The sequence below is a fragment of the Ictalurus punctatus genome, chromosome 25 (assembly GCF_001660625.3).
Source record: "Ictalurus punctatus breed USDA103 chromosome 25, Coco_2.0, whole genome shotgun sequence".
Classification (NCBI taxonomy): Eukaryota; Metazoa; Chordata; class Actinopteri; order Siluriformes; family Ictaluridae; genus Ictalurus; species Ictalurus punctatus.
Window position 1 is genome coordinate 19,729,646 of NC_030440.2, and position 21,143 is coordinate 19,750,788.

General features: G+C 38.3%; 2 protein-coding genes across 2 annotated transcripts in view; both read right to left on the reverse strand.

The window, feature by feature from the left end:
• psmc6 (proteasome 26S subunit, ATPase 6) overlaps positions 1–21,143 on the reverse strand; it is a 270,786-nt gene that overhangs the window by 76,862 nt on the left and 172,781 nt on the right. The gene's annotated exons all lie outside the window — the stretch shown is intronic.
• Positions 385–21,143, reverse strand: part of kcnk10a (potassium channel, subfamily K, member 10a) — a 25,210-nt gene continuing 4,451 nt past the window's right edge. Inside the window, exons 2-7 of the mRNA XM_017455551.3 lie at positions 20,236–20,618; positions 11,301–11,418; positions 10,216–10,376; positions 6,590–6,782; positions 5,611–5,753; positions 385–4,587 (exon numbers count right to left, since the gene is read on the reverse strand). Of these exons, the coding sequence (XP_017311040.2) occupies positions 3,931–4,587; positions 5,611–5,753; positions 6,590–6,782; positions 10,216–10,376; positions 11,301–11,418; positions 20,236–20,618 (1,655 nt within the window). The 3' untranslated portion in view covers positions 385–3,930. The remainder of the gene's footprint in view (positions 4,588–5,610; positions 5,754–6,589; positions 6,783–10,215; positions 10,377–11,300; positions 11,419–20,235; positions 20,619–21,143) is intronic.

The window sequence follows — 21,143 nt, forward strand, 5'->3', positions numbered from 1 at the left end:
TACCATGTTTGATAACTTTTGGAATAAACACAGTTCTTGGTCAGAGCTTCAGACTACTATTTGCACTGTGCAATGACAATTAAATTCTATTTTTTTATCTATCTATCTATCTATCTATCTATCTATCTATCTATCTATCTATCTATCTATCTATCCTCTGTCATGTGATCTGACACTAGGATGTTTATCTGAAGGTGAAGGACTGGTATGTCATAAACAAACACATTGTAGCTGAAAAAATAAAGATTCTGACTGTGTTCACAGTGCTACTGTTGGATAGTAAACCTCTTACAGAATTCATTCCAGTCATTATCTGGACATGGATCCTAGTGTTTGAGGTGAAACCGAAGTCAGGAAAACAGACAGAAATTTGGAGATCGTCATGGAAACTTCATATGCTAGTTTCATTTTTATTTTTTTCTAAAAAGGCACTCACTACATTGAAAGTAATGCTTGCACAATTATGCACAATTTCATTGCACTTTAAAATGTTTATATATATTTTTAAAACTGGAGGACGTTCAGCGTTTAACTCGATAAACTCGTCACGTTTATAAACGCTCATTTTCAGAAGCACGTAGCAGTACACTCAATACCATACCGTAATATATTAGCACAAAAGGCATGCTTTTAGTTTCCATGTCTTTAAATTCTTTTTATGTTTGTTTGTTTTAAAATGCTTTGAACATTTAAAAAAATCTTCATAGCATCATCTTCATGACAAAACATTAAGTCCTTTTTGCTGCATTCACACTAGACTACTGCGAACAAGAAGAGCACGTCGGGTGTGTAAAGCTCAGCAACAAGCACATGTGCGAAGGATTGCGATAGTGAGGTATTGCGTAGGCATGTGCCAGTAACTGGCTACACGGTACATCATGATATTCAACACACACAATATTGTTAGCGTGGACAAAATATCATCATTCCTCTGCATTCCATTGTTCTTGGAGAACAAGCCATTCTGGACAGAACTGGACAGAACATCGTGATAATATCGAAAACCATGATTAACTTGGATGAGGTGAATGGAACATTGCCACATGCCTAGTTATGCAAGGGAATCATAGTTTTAATACAACATACATACACACATCAGACACGCACACACACACACACACACACACACACACATATACTGTATTTTTACACACAGAAGGCATCTTGTACGACAGCTTCACTGTTTAGCGAAATAAATAAAAACACAGAAAGCTTCTCGGCTTGGGAAAGTGCTAAGTGTGATGAGGACATGTTTACACCAAAACGTGACGTGATAGCTCAGACAAATCTGAAATGTTCACAATGTTCTCTTCACCGCAAACGATTTGTGTGTGCAATTTGCACTGGAGCTACGATGCTAATGTAGCTAACATGTAATAGAAGTATATACGCACCAGGTTAACAGTGTGAGTGTGTTGGAGTAAAGGGGACATTGTGAACATTTCATCTTTGGCCATTCTTTCACCGACTAAAAAGTGCACCATCGATTCTGATCTGATTCGGATTTTTGACACTATGGCTTCAGTGTACAGTAAGGTACAAAAGTCTGAGTGACTCGTTTCATTTCATCAGTTATTCAACACAACCTGGTGTGATAAAGTGGAGTTACTGTTATCACCCCAAAGTTAATTTAATAATAATAATAATATCACTCAAAAGTGATTTTTGTGTTGATTATTTTAGTGTTTTATTCCTCTTACACCACAACAATTTATCATTTTTTAAATTTATTAAAGAACACTATCATAATTTTAAAAAAAAAATAAATACATTTAATGTTGTGGAACGTCAGTTCCTGTTCTCAAATAATTAGTTAATATGACAAAAAAATGCACCTTTCATGTTACCCGCAAAGAAGCATCAATTTAAAGTTACAGCTTTATCTCTGACTGTTACACAGAGCTGACACTGGAGACTCCTTCCATAAACGTTACATAAACATCTCCATACAGAAAAGTTCCCCGTATTTATGATTATGATTAGCTGTGAATGAGCTGTTACTATAAAAACACTAACGTATTAGAACGAGCGCATTAATATAAACCTGTGATTTGCATCAGAGCTGCCGTTACAGAAAATTAATCAACACCTTCTGACCAATCAGAATCCAGAACTCCACAATGCTGTGGTGTAAAAGAGGAAAACAGAATTGAGACTAGTTGTAGAAAACTGACAAAATGACACGGTTCTTGTGCTCAGACATTTGGTCCTGACTGTGTGTATAGTGGTGTAGGATGGAGTACAAGCCCTGAGATCTCATTGGTTATGAAAATGAACAGCATGTGTTTTTATAGAGGACATTAAAACTCCAAGATCATGCACATATATCATTTGCTTCAAAATTTCAGAACTTCATCCAATTTTCAATGCTACTTTGGGCAATGTAATTTTTTTAGGGAATATATATTAGGCATGTGCCGACACTTGGTTATTTAAAATATAGTTAAACATCCTGCATTTTCACTCTACCTTCCATTCACCAAGAGCGAGAGATTAAGTCCAGACCTTACAACCCTTACACATTTTGTGTCTGAGCTCCGGATTTTAACATCAACACACATATTTATCACTCAAAAATACAGAAAAACTTCTTTTAGGATAATAAAGCAATAAAAACCGCACAAGAGTCAACCGTCCTATGAATCTGGGATGATTGACAGTTGTGTAGGTGTTTTGAACTCTCTAATATTATATCAATAATATATTAAGAATAATAAATATTATTATTATTATAAAACTCTCTAAACTGATACCCTGGAAGCCCCGCCCCTTTCCCAATTTCACATTAATAATGCTTTGGCCGGTTATATTATCAATTGTCCTGCTTGAAAAATGGGCTGATCCATATGGCTGACTTATTTTGGACAAAAATTAGAGGGAGAAAGTAGTCAATTATTCTGTTCTGGAAAGTCTGAGAAATATGAGATGTGTTTAGCATTGTATTCCAGTAAGAAACTAGTTCCCTGTGCTACAGAGGCAACATCCATCCATTCTCTGTACTGCTTATCCTTACTGGGTTGGAGGGAACCTGGAGCCTATCCCAGGGGGCATGGGGCACAAGGCGGTGGACACCCTGGACAGGATGCCAATCCATCATCCATTCATACATTACTGAGACTTTTGGACATGTCAATCAGCCTACAATCAGCCAATCTTTGGACTGGGGGAGGAAACTGGAGTATCCGGAGGAAACCCCCGAAGCATGGGGAGAACATGAAAACTCCACATACACAGGCTGCTGTGGGAAATGAACCCTCAACCCTAGAGGTGTGAGGCAAACATGCTAACCATTAAGCCACATAATCCAGTAAACTAGCGAGTGACCAGCAGCACACTGAAAGTGACATATGACATATGATGACGTGATACCCGATGAGGTTCCTTTTCAGTTAAAATGCTGCCTAACAAGACTGGGGCCTTCAACCAATGAGACTATAAAGAAGTTGCCAGAATGAAACATATCCAATATCTAATACTGTGTCGACATCCTTAACCATGATAAAAGGTTAAGGACTTTTCACAATTTAAAATTTTATATCGACACATGCCTAATGTATATCATGGAATTTTTTCTGATACATTACATTTTTAAATCAGTTTTCGTCCTTCATCTCCATCTGCATTTTTTTCATTTATATTATTTTCATATCTTCAAGTTCATTGTGGAAAGAGCTCAATATCAACTTTCAGTCTTTCAGGCCAGTAAATGTCACTTTAATTCGCTACAGTTCACTTGCTGAAACTTTGATAGGATCCTTTTTCAAAAACTGTTTTGCTTTTATTGGTCTGTCAGGTGAATTTTTTTTAAATCAAGTTATCAGGACACAGTGAAAAGTTTCACCAACATTAAAATGGGATGTTACAATTTTCCCATCAGCATCAATGAGAAATAAGGCACTTTTATTTTTCAAGAAAGATGATTTCTCCTATCTAAATGTCCATTTCTACACAAAACTCCTCAAGTTTTTTTTCCTTATCTTCTTTTTCTTCTTCTTTTCCTCCTCCCCCTCCTTCTTCTCCTTCTTCTAATTCTTCTTCTTCTTCTTCTTCTTCTTCTTCTTCTAATTCTTCTTCTTTGGTCTTTGCCGGCACCATCATGAATCCATTCTGTGATTTCGGGCTCTCGACGAACAACGGCAGATCCGACAGACTGGTGTTGACCTCCTTCTCCAACTCTTCCTCCTCCGCCTCTTTCTTCTCCTCACTGCCGGGTTTCCGTCCATCTCCTGGGATGTTCTTCTTTAGCTCCTTGTTCTTGGCTCGTTTGGCCAGTTTGCTGACAGAGCCGAATCGGTTAAATATGTTGTCGTTTAGCTTTGCGTTGATGCTCTCCTGAGACGATGTCTTGAAGTTAGTCGCTGCATCCAGGATGTTGAAGTTTGCCACTCGTCGCTCAATAGGATGAGATAAGATGTCGAGCGACTGAGCACGCTGGTCCAATCCAAGCTGACGACGCTCCATGTTCCGAATCGTTGCGGCACGTTGCAATTTATCGTGAACCTCCACACTAAGGCGACGCCTTGTTTCTCTGAATTCAGCCCGAACATTTGCTTTCCACTCGGCAGCATGAGCTTTGAACTCGCCAACCTGAGAAGACAGATAAACAATTTGTAAACCTTATGAAAGCTTTATGTGCTTAGCTGAATTTCTCATTTCCCTTCATCTTTTATTTACATTCTCAGGAGGAGTTTCAAGCATGGGGAGAGTTTTTGGGGATCCATTTCCATCGGTATTGTTTATATTGATCAGAATTGAGATGAAACAAAAGATTTTAGAACAAATGTTATAGTCAAATCTCAACAATGCTATGTATGAGGAATAACAATGGACCTTGTTTATCAAACTGGATACAAAAGCTAGCGCATGTGGTGTTGATGAAACTCCAGTTTGTTTGGAAAAATTATGGTACCTAATGACTTTGCATGTTTCACTCATGTGAAACTTGATTGATCTGCTTCAAAGTGTATAATTGTTGATTATGATTTTATATACAGATTTTATATATATATCAATTACACACCAATTTAATGAACAATTTGTAATCATTTTGTGATCATTGCTTCATATTAATGGCCAGAAAGAAAGAAACTACAAAACAAATCCATAAATTAAGACAATTAAGACTAGCCCTTCAATCAGGAAAAAGGAGGAGGGAGAGGAGAAAGAGTTAGTGTGTCTTAGCAGTTGTATATGACAGGATAAGATGACCACGGTTATACATTTTTAAATCCATTTTTGCTACAAACCATAAATGGGGACTCATTGCAGGTAGGAACAAAAGTCTTGAATGAGGATCTGAAGGAACATCGGAGCACACGCACCACATGATTGGTCTGAGGAATCATTCGAGGCAATTGTTCGTAAAATGTTAACCTAGTAAATGTTGACTTGCCACCTCCGTGCCACCCAACATTAAGTCCAGGAAGGGACTGGAAGTGTGAAAGGCAACCAGGGATGCCGCTATACTACCCAGTGAATTAAAAATCTAAATCAATAACCTGAGGGAATTTTACATTTGGTTAAAAAGGTTTGTAGCATACTTCGAGGTTTATGGACATTCTGAAATGCATAATTTTAACCCAAACAGGAACATTATTACAGTTTTTTTACCTCTTCTTTTGTCTTTTTGGACAGGACTCGTAGCCAGTCTCCGATCATACTCAGTACAGCAGCGAAGTATGCCAGACCAACCAGGATCCAGAACCAAACCAGTGGCTTGTACCAGTTATAATATTCTTTTGCCCGGTTTCCTCCTGCAAAATCCACCAGTGTGATATGTTAATCTGTGAACTAATGTAAGGACAAATGATTGTGTTCTTATTGGCTAAAAAATATCAGGGATACATAGCATAATGCAAAAGGGAATCGATATTAGGTCCAGTCAGATATAAATAATGGTTTTCTGAGTAATAAAAATCAAATGAATAAAATACCAGGCATGTATCAGCAGAGTGAATGTCCCCAGCAGAGACTTGTGCTACGGTGGCAATAAATAAACTGTCAAATTTCATTACCACCACAAAGTGTCTGATAATCATGGGATTAGTTACACTGAAGTGGTTTATTTCATTTTGGAAACATAAAGTAAAATCAATATGAGATCAAGTGTACATCAGTCCTGACTGATGGTGTTATAAAGTTCTGCAACACCTGATACGTATGCCATAATCCATTAGTAATGACTGATTCAGATCCATCATGGTGTATACATTTGTGACTAGCATTTACTCTGTTCCTGCTATTTTCTCAAGCAAAGATTGTTTAGGATACTACATCAAAGTGTTTTTTTCTTCTTTTTTTTTTTCTTTTTCTTCCGCAACACCCATTTACCTGTGGAGTACCTCAGGACTCCATTTTAGGTCTAATCCTATTCCTTTGAAATGCATGCAATACAAGAAATAATGAGAATAATAAACACTAACAAGATTTTACAGGAACAGGGAGTAATAATATCCTGGGGTGTGGCTGAAATAGAGCTGCAGCAAGAGGAAAATGAGAGCTAATGAGAAGATACTTCTTTTATCATTTGATAAAACTTGTGTTTTAATGTAAGTGGTGAAATAAAAGCTGTCTGAATATTCTGTAATACCTGCAACGTAGTCTCCAATGCCAACAGTCGTTAGTGTGATAACAACAAAATAAATCGCATCGAGCGCCGTCCATTCTTCAATTTCTTTGAAAATAACTGCAGGAATTGTGACGAAGACGATGCATCCGGCGAGGATGAAGAGTAACGTCGAGGCCACACGGATTTTCGTCTGGCTGATTTGATTATTCTTGTTCTGGTGGTGGAGAGATAAAAATGATTAGCATAGACATTAATGTGTACTTCCTCTATAAATTCTATACTAGAGCTGTATAGAATTTTAGCAACATTTTAGTTAAATAAAATGGTGTACATTGTGACATACACTCACCATCCACATCATTAGGAACACCTGTACACCTGCTCATTTATGCATTTATCTAATCAGTCAATCATGTTACAGCAGCGCAATGCTTAAAATCATGCAGATACAGGTCAAGAGCTTCAGATATTGTTCACATCAAACATCAGAATGAAGAAAACGTCTGATCTCTGTGACTTTAACCGTGTTATTGGTGCCAGGTGGGCTGGTTTGAGAATTTCAGAAACTGGTGATCTCCTGTGATTTTTACACACAACAGTCTCTAGAGTTTGCACAGACAAAACAAAAACGCTGAGTGAGCACTCTGGGTGGAAACGTCTTGTTGATGAGAGAGGTTAGAGAAACATGGCCAGATTGGTTCGAACTGCCAAGAAGGATACAGTAATTCAAATAATCACTCTTTACAACCGTGGTGAGCAGAAAAGCATCTCAGCATGCAGATAAGCTACAACAGAAGAAGACCACATTGTGTTCCACTCCTGTCTTCCAAGAACCAGAATCTGAGGCTGTCATGGCCACAGACTCACCCGAAATGAACAGCCTGAGACTGGAAAAAGACCAGGTGATTTTTTAAAAAAAAATCTTCAACTGTATAGTTTGGGTGAGTCTGTGTACAGGTGTTCCTTTTAAAGTGGACGATGAGTGTAATTTATCAGTAACACAATCCACAATCTGACAACAGAAATTATGATGTCATCTCAGAGCTTGGACATCTTCTGTATATATATATATATATATATATATATATATATATATATATATATATATATATATATATATATATATATATATATTCCACAATGTAAAAGTAATGGTGTCTGAAGACTGTATGACTGTAAACTATCATTTACAGATGGAGGAATTAAACCTCATCTAAAACCAGACAGCTGAATGTGAAACATAAAGTAATTTATAGACACTGGAGCAGAAGGAAAGATAATGAACTCTACATGGCTCTGTAGCAGCTAAACCCATACAGTGATAGCTCAGCTGTGCCTCCGCTTGGCTAGCGATGCCAAACTAGCCTAGTTAGATAAGTTTTATGTTTTATGGGTCTGGTCGTCCTACACACAATGACACACCCGAGGCAAGTTTTATAATAAATACAACTTTTTCTGATCACGTCATACACTGACGCTAAAATTACTGAATGAACTCTGAGTTTCACTTTGCTGTGTATTTTTGTAGGTTTTGAAAGTAAAGTGAAAGTAAAGTAATTAATAACCTGATTATTTTTACATGCAGTGATCAGTAACGTAATCAGATTACAATTTTAATGTAGTAATTAGTAATCTGTCGTGGACTACTTTTTTGAGTAACTTACCCAACACTGATCTATCCATCCTAACACACTTTACCCAAGACGATAAATTATTGGAACATAACGACTCAAACACTGTGAGGAGTAAAAACAGGAAACAGAAAGGAACCATCCAGTGTTCAGTATTCAGTGTTCAGTATTTTCTCCCAGATGTTATCAAACATTTTTCGTGCAGTCTGGGTAAATAAAAACTAAAGCTGTAATGTATTATAAGCTTTTAGAACAATAAATAAAATCATTAACTGTGACTTTAAGAGATTAATAATAGAAGTGAGATACACAGAGATGGCGTGAGAGTGAGTGTGATATCTTGCCATCAGTGACACGGTAAGTGAGTGATGAAGAACTGTAATAAATTTAGTGACATTTCATGACTGAAGGTGAAGCTCTGTCCTAATTAACCCTAATAATGAGCCATCTCACACTGTTCCTGTCAAAATTATCCGTTTAACCTTGCTAATGACGCTGAAGGCTTTACATGCTCATTTCAGTCTCTCTACATCAGTGGTCACCGATACTCCTCCTTGAGGTCCGCCTTCCTGCAGGGTTCATCTCCATCTCCATCTCCAAAATGGAACACACCTGATTTAACTCATCAAGAACTTCTTACGGCAATGATTATAGTTGGAGATAAAGTCTTCAGGAAGGTATATCTCCAGGAACAGGGTTGGTGACCACTGCTCCACAGGATATGAGCTGTTGATTAGTTACTTACTAGTTACAAAACTAGCATTTTATGGAGATGCCAGTGATCCTGACCCTTTCTGCTCTCCAGACCTGCCTGATCTGTTCGGATGCCCTACCTCTGGATGGAGCTCTCATCAATTCCAATTCCACATGGACATTCTTGCTGTGGTTGCTGGGACTACGGTTGCTGCGATGCCCTTGGGACTGCAATTACCACATGCAGTTTTGCTCTCAGGTCTCCTTTAGTGAACAGTGGACTAGTTCAACAAACAGACTTCATATAAAAACCATAATGAATTTACTTTCACACTATCCGTTGTTACCCAGATGAGGACGGGTTCTCTTCTGAGTCCGGTTCCTCTCAAGGTTTCTTCCTCATATCATCTCAGGGAGTTTTTCCTCACCACCGTCACCACCGGCTCGCGCAATAGGGATAAATTCACACACTTAAAATCTGTATCCTGTGTTTATATGTTTCTGTAAAGCCGCTTTGAGACAATGTTCATTGTTTAAAAGCGCTACACAAATAAAACTGAATTGAATTGAATTTATTAAATAATTTCTGTTACATGATGCTCAGGTGAACTAAGACATCTGTTTTTAATGATGTGCAGTAATGAAGTAATGAAGTAGAAGTATTTCAACTTCACCCTTCTGTTAAATTTGTCTTGTACTGTATTACATTCTTAAAATAAACTGACTTTTACGATGACGAATTTTCCCAGACATACTGGCCTACTGCATTATTAATACCTATTCCTAGTCCTTTCTCTTTTTCCTATATCAAATATAGATCCAGATAACTTTTGATCATTTTCTTAATTCTCTGATCACCCAAGCAACTCTTCAGATCTGAGAGTTGTTACGGTTACACCAAAATCGGCGCTGGACTACATTACCTATCACTCCAGTACATCACATGACCATGTCACATGTCTCACTGAGCACTCACACCTGTTCTATGTTACCCCTAATAATCACCACTATTTAAGTTCTGGCTTCTGTGCATTTCATTGTCAATCTTTTGTCACTTCCTGCATGTGTCTTCATATATATATATATATATATATATATATATATATATATATATATATATATATCTGCTGCCGCTACAAAATCCTGACAAGAGTCAACTCACAGCATTCGCTCCAAAGAACTGATTCAAACAGCCACTTCAAGCCAATTTAAAGAGCTGATTCAAGGAGTCGATTCAAAGAGTCATTTCATAGAATCAATTCAGAGACATTTCAAAAAGCCTATTATTATTATTATTATTATTATTATTATTATTATTATTACCCTGAACATCTTTTCCACTTTGGCGATGGTCTTTACAAAGATGGTGCCGAGTTGATCTCCAACTCCAGCCAGCAGGAAGCCAAAGAGCGGGATGCCGAATATGGCGTACAGAATGCAGAAAGTTTTCCCTCCCTCTGTGCTTGGAGCGATGTTCCCGTATCCTGCGGAAGAGTGAAACAGAAGAAAAGTTGGAGATATTGCATATTCAATTAGAAACCAGGCCAGTTTGTGGTGAAAGCATTTTTCATGCTCGGTCAATTTCCATGATTTCTATGCACACTTGGAATAGTTTATATTTTTATATCGACCAATCAATTTATATCGTTTAACAAATCCTTCAGTAAAGTTGTGTGTAAAGGTTTGGCCAAACCAATAAAATTTCCTGCCAGATTCAAAGACATTCACTGATTTTCTTCAGACTCATGTGTGTACAATGATAAATTTCGATCAACCAACCAGCTGATTTATATTTAGCCACACCCACAAAACTCCATGAAAGGCAAAGATGAACAACAAAATGATGATTAAATGGTGAAAGAGCACCTTCTAAGTGCAATGTGTGCTAAATCTTCCAATAGTGCAGCTCATCCACTGCAGTGCTTCAGCAACCTTAGACACACACTAGCTCCTCCTCCTTTAATAGGGTGATATTGCTCTATCCTGAAATTATGGATTTGTTTTGGAATAGCTTTCTTTCAAGTCATTATTATGAAAAGATAAGATTCACAAAATGTTTATAAATATATAAATAAACGCTGTAAAAAGATGATATATAAAATCACAGTAACTCATCCACAATTATATGATGTGAAGATAATCCATAGAGGTTCACGTTATACGGACACGTCTTCTATGGAAATCTAACTCATAACATCATTTCTCTGAACATTACATTTCTTGTATTAATGCTCCTGCAAATGATTTCAGAATAAATTAGCTCTTATCTAAATACCATGAGGCCCACTGAAAGACTGTAGCCCCGCCCATCCCTATATGCCCATTTTACTGCTTCAATCAGAAGGTGGCATCTGTGACTGTGACACATTAAACACACTACCAAGTGAAAGTGTGTGTACAATACACACCTATAGTGGTGATCACAGTACCAGCGAAGAAGAAAGCACTGCCGAGATCCCAGTAGCTGAAGTTGTGCGCTGTGTCTCCTATCGGACTCACTCCAGCGCTGAAGGCGTCAATGGAGTGCTGAGGAGAGAAAACACGCATTAAACATTAAACCCATATTTTATCAAAGTAAAGGTACAGAACCGACCCGCTGCTGCGTCTCAGCAATAATGATGTCATTAGCACTAATGAATCGTTATCTCAGACACACACTGAGGCACCCAGTGGGCGGAGCAGATGTTTGCCCCGCCCCAACTGTCTCAGCCTGACAGGAAGTCCAGGCAACAGATGGGGAAAGCAACAGGAAGTCAGTGAGGTGAGAAAACCTACAGCAAAAGAAGCTGAAGGGCGCGAAAACAAGGACGAACAAAAATCCATCACACAACACACACACACACACACACACACACACACACACACCGAGCCAAAAACCTCAAGTGTGACAAACTTGCTCCATGTGGTTGAGATGATGATGACGACATCATCATGAGAAAGTCTCTCAGTCTATCACTTACAGTTTGTGTGTGTGTGTGTGTGTGTGTGTGTGTGTGTGTGCATGTGTAACAGAAGATAAAGATGTCTCTCATCACGACAATCAAGTATATCCTTGAAAATCCTGTAAATGTCGATATGGTAGGATGTAGGACGGTGTATTTTTCAGTTTATGTCCTGTTTTGCTACTTTGCTGAGTGTATATAAATAAACTGTGTGTGTGCTGTAGAGTGTGTCAGTGTGTGGCGATGTGTTTGTTTTAAAGTGCATGTGTGTGTCTGTTGTGCTGTGTGTTAATATATTTGCAGAATCACCTGTGTGGTGCTAAAACATGCACTGACTCATGATGTATGAATCACAGCTCCTATTGCTGCTAATCACACGCACACACACACACACACACACACACACACACACACACACACACACACACCAGGAAAATGTAATCCAACATGAAAACAGACCAACAATAATGTCCTTGAAATAAGTTTTGAAGAAGGTTGACTTTACAGAATGAATTTCGGACGCTGTGTAAGATGAAGTCTATGATGAAGATTAAAATGCATGATGTTTAGGGTGGAGTTTTCCTTTTAGTATCCAGAGAACCCTTGAGGAACCCTTCATGCAGGTGGATTATAGACGATACAGGTGATGATTTACATCTCGATGTAGACGACAGCTGTGGCCATAAATCTACAGCACATATTCCCACACGGTCTTTATTTACATCTGAGCTCAACATTAAAATTAACACGACATTTCGTCAGATATTACACGGCTGAGCAGATTTAGGATACGTCAGATACAGTGTGTACACTGATAGAAAAACCACTTGTTTACCTTCACATTCTGCTTAATTAGAGATGCATTTATTCTAGATAATGACATCATTCTTTTAACATCCACCCTAACCTCATACTCTGAATCCTCGTGTCCTTCTGGGGCAACAATATTCTGTGTTTTTCACCTTCTACTGCACGTTTGTGAACATATTTACTGACTGCCTTTATTTTTAGTAGAAGCTGAGAGACCCCTGAAAATAAAATCTCCCACAGTCCCTCATTTATCCCACGCTGAACACAAACATTACCTTACTAAATCTTTCATAATTAAAGAAATTTTAAAAAATTGCAATCATGTTTTTATAAAAATGTGAGCATATTTACTTTTTTATTTTTTGTTTTCTTGATGGTTGTGGAAATTATGTATGTGGGTGTGCTGGTATAGGAAAATAATCAGCTTTGGGGTAATGACAGTAATAACTGTGCTTCATCACACCACCCTGTCGCTCAGAATTTTACTGGAACAGCAACACACACCACGGTGTATCACATGCTTTAGTCTTTAATAAAATAAAAAACATTTCTGCTTGTGTGTGACTCACACAAGACTTTTCGTTCGACTCTTTATTTTTAGAGTGTTATGTGTTTTCTGAGTGTGAGATTTTTCACAGTTCATCCATCCATCCATCTTCTATACCGCTTATCCTACAGGGTCACGGGGAACCTGGAGACTATCCCAGGGAGCATGGGGCAAAAGGCGGGGTACACCCTGGACAGGGTGCCAATCCATCGCAGGACACAATCACATACACACTCTCACACCCATTCATACACTACGGACACTTTAGACACACCAATCAGCCTACCATGCATGTGTTTGGACTGGGGGAGGAAACCAGAGTACCCAGAGGAGAACATGCAAACTCCATACACACACAGGGCAGCGGCAGGAATCAAACCCCCGTCCCTGGAGGTGTGAGTCAAACATGCTAACCGCTAAGCCACACTGTGCCGCGTTTGGAAAAAAATGAAGCACACACAGAGTCACGAGAGCTGGAAAAAAAAAGCCACTGCATTACAGCTTCCCACACAAAGACTCTCCACAATCCGCACTTACTGCTTACAGCTACAGAAAACGCCGTCGCAAACACGACCTCTGCTTCATCATTTGGTGGTTCAGCACACAGTATGATCATCATTTGGTTGTTTTTATTTATTTATTTATTTCTGCCTCACATTGTTTATCTGTGTGAAGAATACGGTCAGCAAGTCATGCACCAGATCGATCAGCAGTTGGAGCTCTGCAGCAATTTGTCTCACACTCAATGCTATTCTACAACGTGAAAAAAAACAGACTGAGAAATCCTGCAATATTAGAATTTCTCTTCATTTTGTGGTTATTTTATTATTAGACAACAGACAGGAATCTAAAGATTTGAAGATTTCATGACTCCTTCATGCACAGACCAGCAAATAAGATGAACCTCAAACCACAAACTGTCAGACTAGTTATACAAATATAAAATATATAAAACATAACATACCATTTGAAACGGTTTTGATCACAGATTCGATCGAACACAACGACATGGACGAATCTGTGTGATTCATGAAACGATCACTCATCTGTGTGGAGCTCATTTACATGTCAGATGCATGCAATATGCTCCAATTTACCCTCATTATTAGTATTAGTGTGTGGTGGTGTGTATTAGTGTGTGGTGGTGTGTGTTGGTGTGTATTAGTGTGTGTTGGTCTGTATTAGTGTGTGTTGGTCTGTGTTAGTGTGTGCTGGTCTGTGTTAGTGTGTGTTGGTGTGTGTTGGTGTGTGTTAGTGTGTGCTGGTGTGTATTAGTGTGTGCTGGTCTGTGTTAGTGTGTGTTGTGTTATTTTAATCACAGCGTTACATATTTTGTACAACAAATTCTAACTGCAATATCCACAAAAACATCAGGTTTTTCTCTCAGGCTCTTCGCTGCCTGTACACATGAATCATTTCTTTTTTGAAATATGATCATTTTAGTCTTTTTGATTTAGTTTCCTGTCAGGGCCAAGGTCTAACAGTACTGCTGCAGCAGGTCCAGGTTCTGCTGCAGATCCTGAACACCTGGGAACAGCAGGACCAGGTCATGTACATACAGCAGGAGTTTAATCAATGAGACTCGGAGCTGTAAACAAAGTCCTCCACAATCTGAGACAACTCAATGAGATAAATATGAAATAGTGTTTACTGTGTCTCATTCCTGGGACGTGAAATTTGTTGATTTTTTTGACAGTGTTTATGCCACACTTGCTCCTGATGTATACTGATTTGATCAGGTCATAGATTTAACCCTTACACCACTTAGTATACTAATATACACGTATTCACTTATACACTACTAAGGGGAGGCTGTGGATCAGGTGGTAGAGCGGGTTGTCCACTAATCGTAGGGTTGGCGGTTCGATTCCCGGTTAGCATGACTCCACATGCCGAAGCATCCTTGGGCAAGACACTGAACCCCAAGTTGATCCAGATGGCAAGTTAGTGCCTTGCATGACAGCTCTGCTACCACTGGTGTGTGTGTGAGTGAATGAGACACAGTGTAAAGTGCTTTGGATAAAAGCGCTATATAAGTGTGCATTTACCACTAATATACACTGCTTTCTCGTCTCCATTGTGCTGGGGCTAAATATTATCTTCTATTGACTCAGGTAAGGGTTTGTATGGACAGGATAGCATTTTCCCAGCACTTTGGAGGTGGATCATCAGACTTTTATAATAACACTTTAAGATCAATATTTGGCATAAAGGGAAAAGTTTACAGAAAATGTACTCACTAAATCTTCAACTAGAAAGAGCTAGAGTGATTTACATCATTTTTTTGGCATGTAAACGTATTATAATGGGTTTGTAGGCTGTTTTGTACAAATTATAAATTATTATGAAGGGCATTTGTCTCTCACTGTGATTACTACGATGTGTAATTTTTATTTTCTGGCTAAACTAGCAGCCAGGACTAATGGTGTCAGCTCAATATTTGTTTTCTACCAAATGTTATTTAGTTTAAGTACACATTCTCCACTGACTAATTATATATTTTTTAAAAGAACTTTAGAAGTCAGGAATGTTTACCGTCAATGACACAGACTGGCCCGTCTGCAGCTCAGCATCAGTATGATTAATAAGATGGTGCTGACTTTCAGGAGGACCTCAGGCACCTCTGTCTCCGTCATGCGTAATGGAAGGGACGTTAAGGTGTTAATGATACAACTCAGGGTGCAGTTTTATATCAGACCTGCGCAACACAGATGCTCTAGGCAACCCGAGTTGTCATTACTTCCTGAGGAGATTTAGGTCCTCTGGTGTCTGTAGGTCACTCCTGCTGCTGCTCACTGTTGCTTGTGCCATCTGCTAAGGAGTGGCAGGAAGTTTGTTAAAGTTACACTCTGTAAATGTAAGTCTGAGCGTGGATTTCACCTACACAGCCACTGGCCAGTATTGAGATAGGGTGAGGGTGGCTGGGGTGATTTTCATATATACAGTGCCATGTAACAATATTTCCTTCATTCCTGATTTCTTATATTTTCTCATATTTATCACACCTACCAGTTACAGATCTTCCAGCAAAATATAATATGACAAAGACAACCTGAGAATACATAAACATCAACTGGCCAAGTCAGAAAAAAGTAATTTCCCACTTAGTTACTCAACTAACTAATCAACAATTAACCAAATGTTATTGATAGCTGGTTCATTTACACTAGACACACCCAAGCTTGATTACTGCCTGCAGTGTGAAGTAGGCTAAAAGGTCTCAATAAGCAGCACATTACAGCACAATCAAAAAGAGATGAGAAAGAACAGTATTGAAATATATCAGTATGGAAAGGGTTACAAAGTAATTTCTAAGGCCCTGGGACTACAGTGAACCAAACTGAGAGCCATTTTCTCCAAATGCAGAAAATTTTGAAAAGTCTCAGCCATAAAGCGACAAAAGAACCCAGACGAACATCTGAGGAACTGCAGACTTCATTCGCCTCAGATAAGGTCAGTGTTCGTGATTCCACCATTAGAAAGAGACTGAGCAAAATTGGTATCCATTGGATGGTTGCACACACTGCTAAACAAGGGCAACATAAAGCTTCATCACAATTGCCAAAGAACACCTTGACCCCAAACCTTTTAGAATAATGTTCTGTGGACTGATGAGTCAAAAGTAGAAAGGTTTTTTTTTGTTTGTTTTTTGTGTTTTTTTTCATGACATGGGTCCAGTTACATCTGGTGTAAAACTAACACAGCAATCCACACTAAGATCATCATACTAACAGTGAAACATGGTGGTGGTAGTGTGATGGTGTGGGGATGCTTTGCTGCTTCATGGGCTGGGTGAAGTCCTGAGTTGTACCCCACTGAGATGCTGTGGCAGGACCATAAAAGGGCAGTTTGAAAAGCCCTCCAATGTGGCTGAATTATAGCAATTCCAGAGTGGAATTCCTCCACAGCGATATGAAAGACTGATCTCCACTTATTGAAAGTGTTTGGTTGCTTTTAAAGGTAGCAAAACCAGTTATTTATTTATTTATTTATTTATTAGTGAGGGGGGGGGGGGGGGGGGAATTACTTTTTCACATGGTTGATATTGATGTTGCATAACCTTTTTTTCTTTAAATAAAACTGGGTTTTGGGTTTCCTCGTGTTCTCCTTGTCATATTTTTGATATTGTGTGAGAATCTAACATTTAGTGTGTAAAATAGGCAACACAATATTACAAGATAGATAGATAGATAGATAGATAGATAGATAGATAGATAGATAGATAGATAGATAGATAGATAGAAATATTATTGTATCGTCTCTAACTCTCCACAACAAATAGATAATAATCCTCATACCTCACTGGTCTGTTCTTGGAAATGTGCATCCACATTTTGATTGAATTGAATCACTCTGAAGATTTAAAAAGCTTCCTGCTGCCTCACAACAATAAGATCAAGTGATTAGATTTGTACCAGTACCAGTGATACACCCAATAATATCCAAACGCAAGCAATGTGACCGACAACCACAAAATTGATGAGGTAGAGGGGTGCCAGTACTTTCTACAGAGCAACAGATGGATTACAGTCAATAATTTCACACTTACAAAGCGACATTTAGTAAGACCCTGTTAAATGTCTCTTAAAGACTAACACATAATCCTGACTACGTTAGCAGACTCTTTTATGCACTATCGCACACTGTGATTAGACAGATAATCGAGAAGCAGTCTGTATCTGATGAAATAAAACATGGAGCAGAATTTAAGCCTGATTGTAAATAAAGCATCCTCCTCTCAGTCAAACAGTTTTTTTTCCTGCACAGAAATCTAGAGTTACTATGACAGCTAATACTTTTGCCCTGAGACAGAAATCAATACTTACAGGAATCGCGCTACCTTTTCCTTTGAGTCAGAAGCTGTTGCTTAGTTCAGGCTGTTTTTGCTGCTCTAAAATCCAGTGTTTTAACTGATACAACACGCTGTTTTATTTTATACATAATTTCACATCTAATTCCCACATTTAGGATTCTATCTGACTGTCTATATTAATAACAGCTCAGCAGATATAACAGTTAACAGATAACAGTTTGATTACAATATGTTTTAGGCAGTTCATTATATCAGTCTGTATGTTCTTTTAGAGTATTGGTTTAAAAGTATTCTCTGAAATAAATCATAATTACTTTATGTCACCTGTTGTTGCTATTATTATTATTATTATTATTATTATTATTATTATTATTGTTGTTGACTTTACAATCCGTTTAACCTTACCACTTAAAAATACTAACATTTATCTTCACTAATGTTTCAGGTTCTTTCTGTAAGTACACATTTTCATGTTGTATTTATTCGTGTTCAGAACATATCCTTCAAGAGAAGGTCTCATTGAGCAAAAACTAACGAAGAAGATGTTTATAAGAAACGAGTGACAGCTGTCAGAGTTAATTCCGATCAGACACACTGCCTCTAGAACAATTTTATTATTACATATATTTCTACAATATTCACACAAGAAGAAGCAATAAATATGTAGAATATATTATGAAAGGAAAAAGCAGTTCATCAAAATACAGGAAAAGATTAAAAAATGCAAGGGTTTGTTTTATTATAAAAGTTAACAGGTAACAACGATTAAAGAGTTGAGCAGTCTAAACATTTAATATCAACACAAACCACAACTGATTCTACCTCAATTACTGCCTTTACTTCAGTCACCAGATCAAACTCACTGCCTCTACCTCAATAGCTGCCTTTACTTCAGTCACTAGACCAAACACAGCCTCTACTTCAATTCTTGCCTCTGCTTCAATCACTAGGCCACATACTGCTTCGACTTTAATCACCAGACCAAACACACTACCTCAACCTCAATCCTTAGACCAAACACATCGTCTCTACCTTAATCTCTGATTCAAACACGCTGCTTCTACCCCAAACACCAGTTCAAACACATTGTCTCTACCTCATTCACCAGACCAAATGCACCTCCCTCCTCTACCTCAATCACTCGGGACAGTCTTCTTTTGCATTAATTTTTATCTTTTGCCAAATTTAGTATTCATAACTGTTTTGAGATTAGCTCCAGAGTGCTGAGACTCTCATGTTTCACAGAAGCCAAGACTCCACAGGAGATTTGGAAAATTGGCAGTACCTAAATACTGTCACTATGCCTGTGTTCTTTCCGACTGACTCGAGAAGCAGCATTTTCATGATTCTGAGATACTCTGCCCCTTTTGGATAGCAATAGGAAGATGACTGTCTAGTAGGATTCCTAGTTTTGGCCAAATTTTATGAAGCAGTGAATGGATAGACCACATGGAATGTTACACTTCTGCTTTATCTGTTATTTAATTTTTTTCACCATTCACTGATCTCAATAGGTCTTATGTTTCTTCAGTGCAGCTCATGTTTGTCCCAAACCTGCAGAAGTGCCCCAGAGAGGTCCATAAAAACATTTCCTTAATAAGCACCTTGAACTTTGCCATGGTGACTTCACCATAATCACCAGATCAGACTGCTAACTCAAACACCGGCCTGGACACACTTCTCCATCAATTACCGGACCAAACACAGATCAAGTGCTCACAAATCTTCTTTTACATTTATTTTTATCCACTGCTCCATTTAGTCTGGACAACCATGTGAGATTAGTTCTGGATCGATGGGATTCTCGTGTTTCTCTGGACTCTGGACCCCACAGGAGACTCAGAAACTCTCCAATAGTTACACATGCAACAGGGGTTGATTATACAGTATAGCACAATGTATTCAGATTTTCATTGCATGTTATGTTGTTATCACGGACACTCCAAAATAACTTTGTGCAGGCCACAATTGAAACGGCTATGGTAAGATCTGCCCCATTTAAAACGTAGTCATAGTACTGATGTCTTCTAAAGGTCCTTCTTTTAAAAAAAACAAAAAAAAAAAACAAGGTGGACAAAACTTTGCAATGTTTTGACAAATTTCAGTTAATTGTGTATAATTTTTTTTTATCTAATATTACAAGACCTGACAGGTAAGTTGTCAGGACACTTTCAATACAAAATTGAAACTGATGTTTTTGATATCATTGTAAACAGTGATTTAAAAGTTACCTTAATGAGAATCTCCAGTTCATCTGGTGTGACACAGGGATGCTTTTGCAGGAATGCTGCCTTCTCGGCTGTAATCGTGTCCTTCTGGTTTCTTTCAAACGGCTGCTCGAGCGCTCGAAATGCCAAACCGCCGGCCACTAAGTAAATCACCACCACCACGAATACAGCCAGCACTGTCTTCCACTTCATCACGGATAGAAGTGCCGAGCTGTCTGCCCCCGCCTCCATGCTAGCTACCATGCTAGCAGGCCGCGAAACAGAGAGGCGAGGAAGTGAACATCCCATTGGGTTCTGCATTGTGGCCACGCTGGCCTGGACCAAACTGGACTGCAGCATCCCGGGCTGGACTTTTTTCGGGGGAACGAGGTTGGTCTGGACTGCCACTGTGGAAGATAACACATATAATAGAATCGAAGGTCTATAACTTGTCCTACATCCCATAATATCCATATAACAGTCCAAAAGTCTAAGTTTAATGTCACAAACTGTTTTTCTCAGGATTTACAGAATTTAGCAATAATCTATTAAAGTAGAGTGAATAAGACCATAAATAAATAGAAATCTGTTATCAACACATTGTTGTGGCATAAGAGGAGTAATATGCTTGGGCACATTCTGTTATTCGAAAATAATCTCGTTCAGGATAGTATCAGTAACTTAGCTTCATCACACCACCCCATCACTCAGTAGTTTACTATAACAGGAACACATACAGTGGTTTATTAATCTTATACCACAATAATTTGCCAACAATTACAATTCATTACATTTTATTCACTAAAGTATGGTAGGCCATACTTTTTATCCATTTATAAAAGCATGTAATGTTGTTGCACGTCCATGACACAATTTAGTTCCTGTTGTCACTTAGTTTATAGCAGCTATAAGTGTCATACCCTCTCTTTACA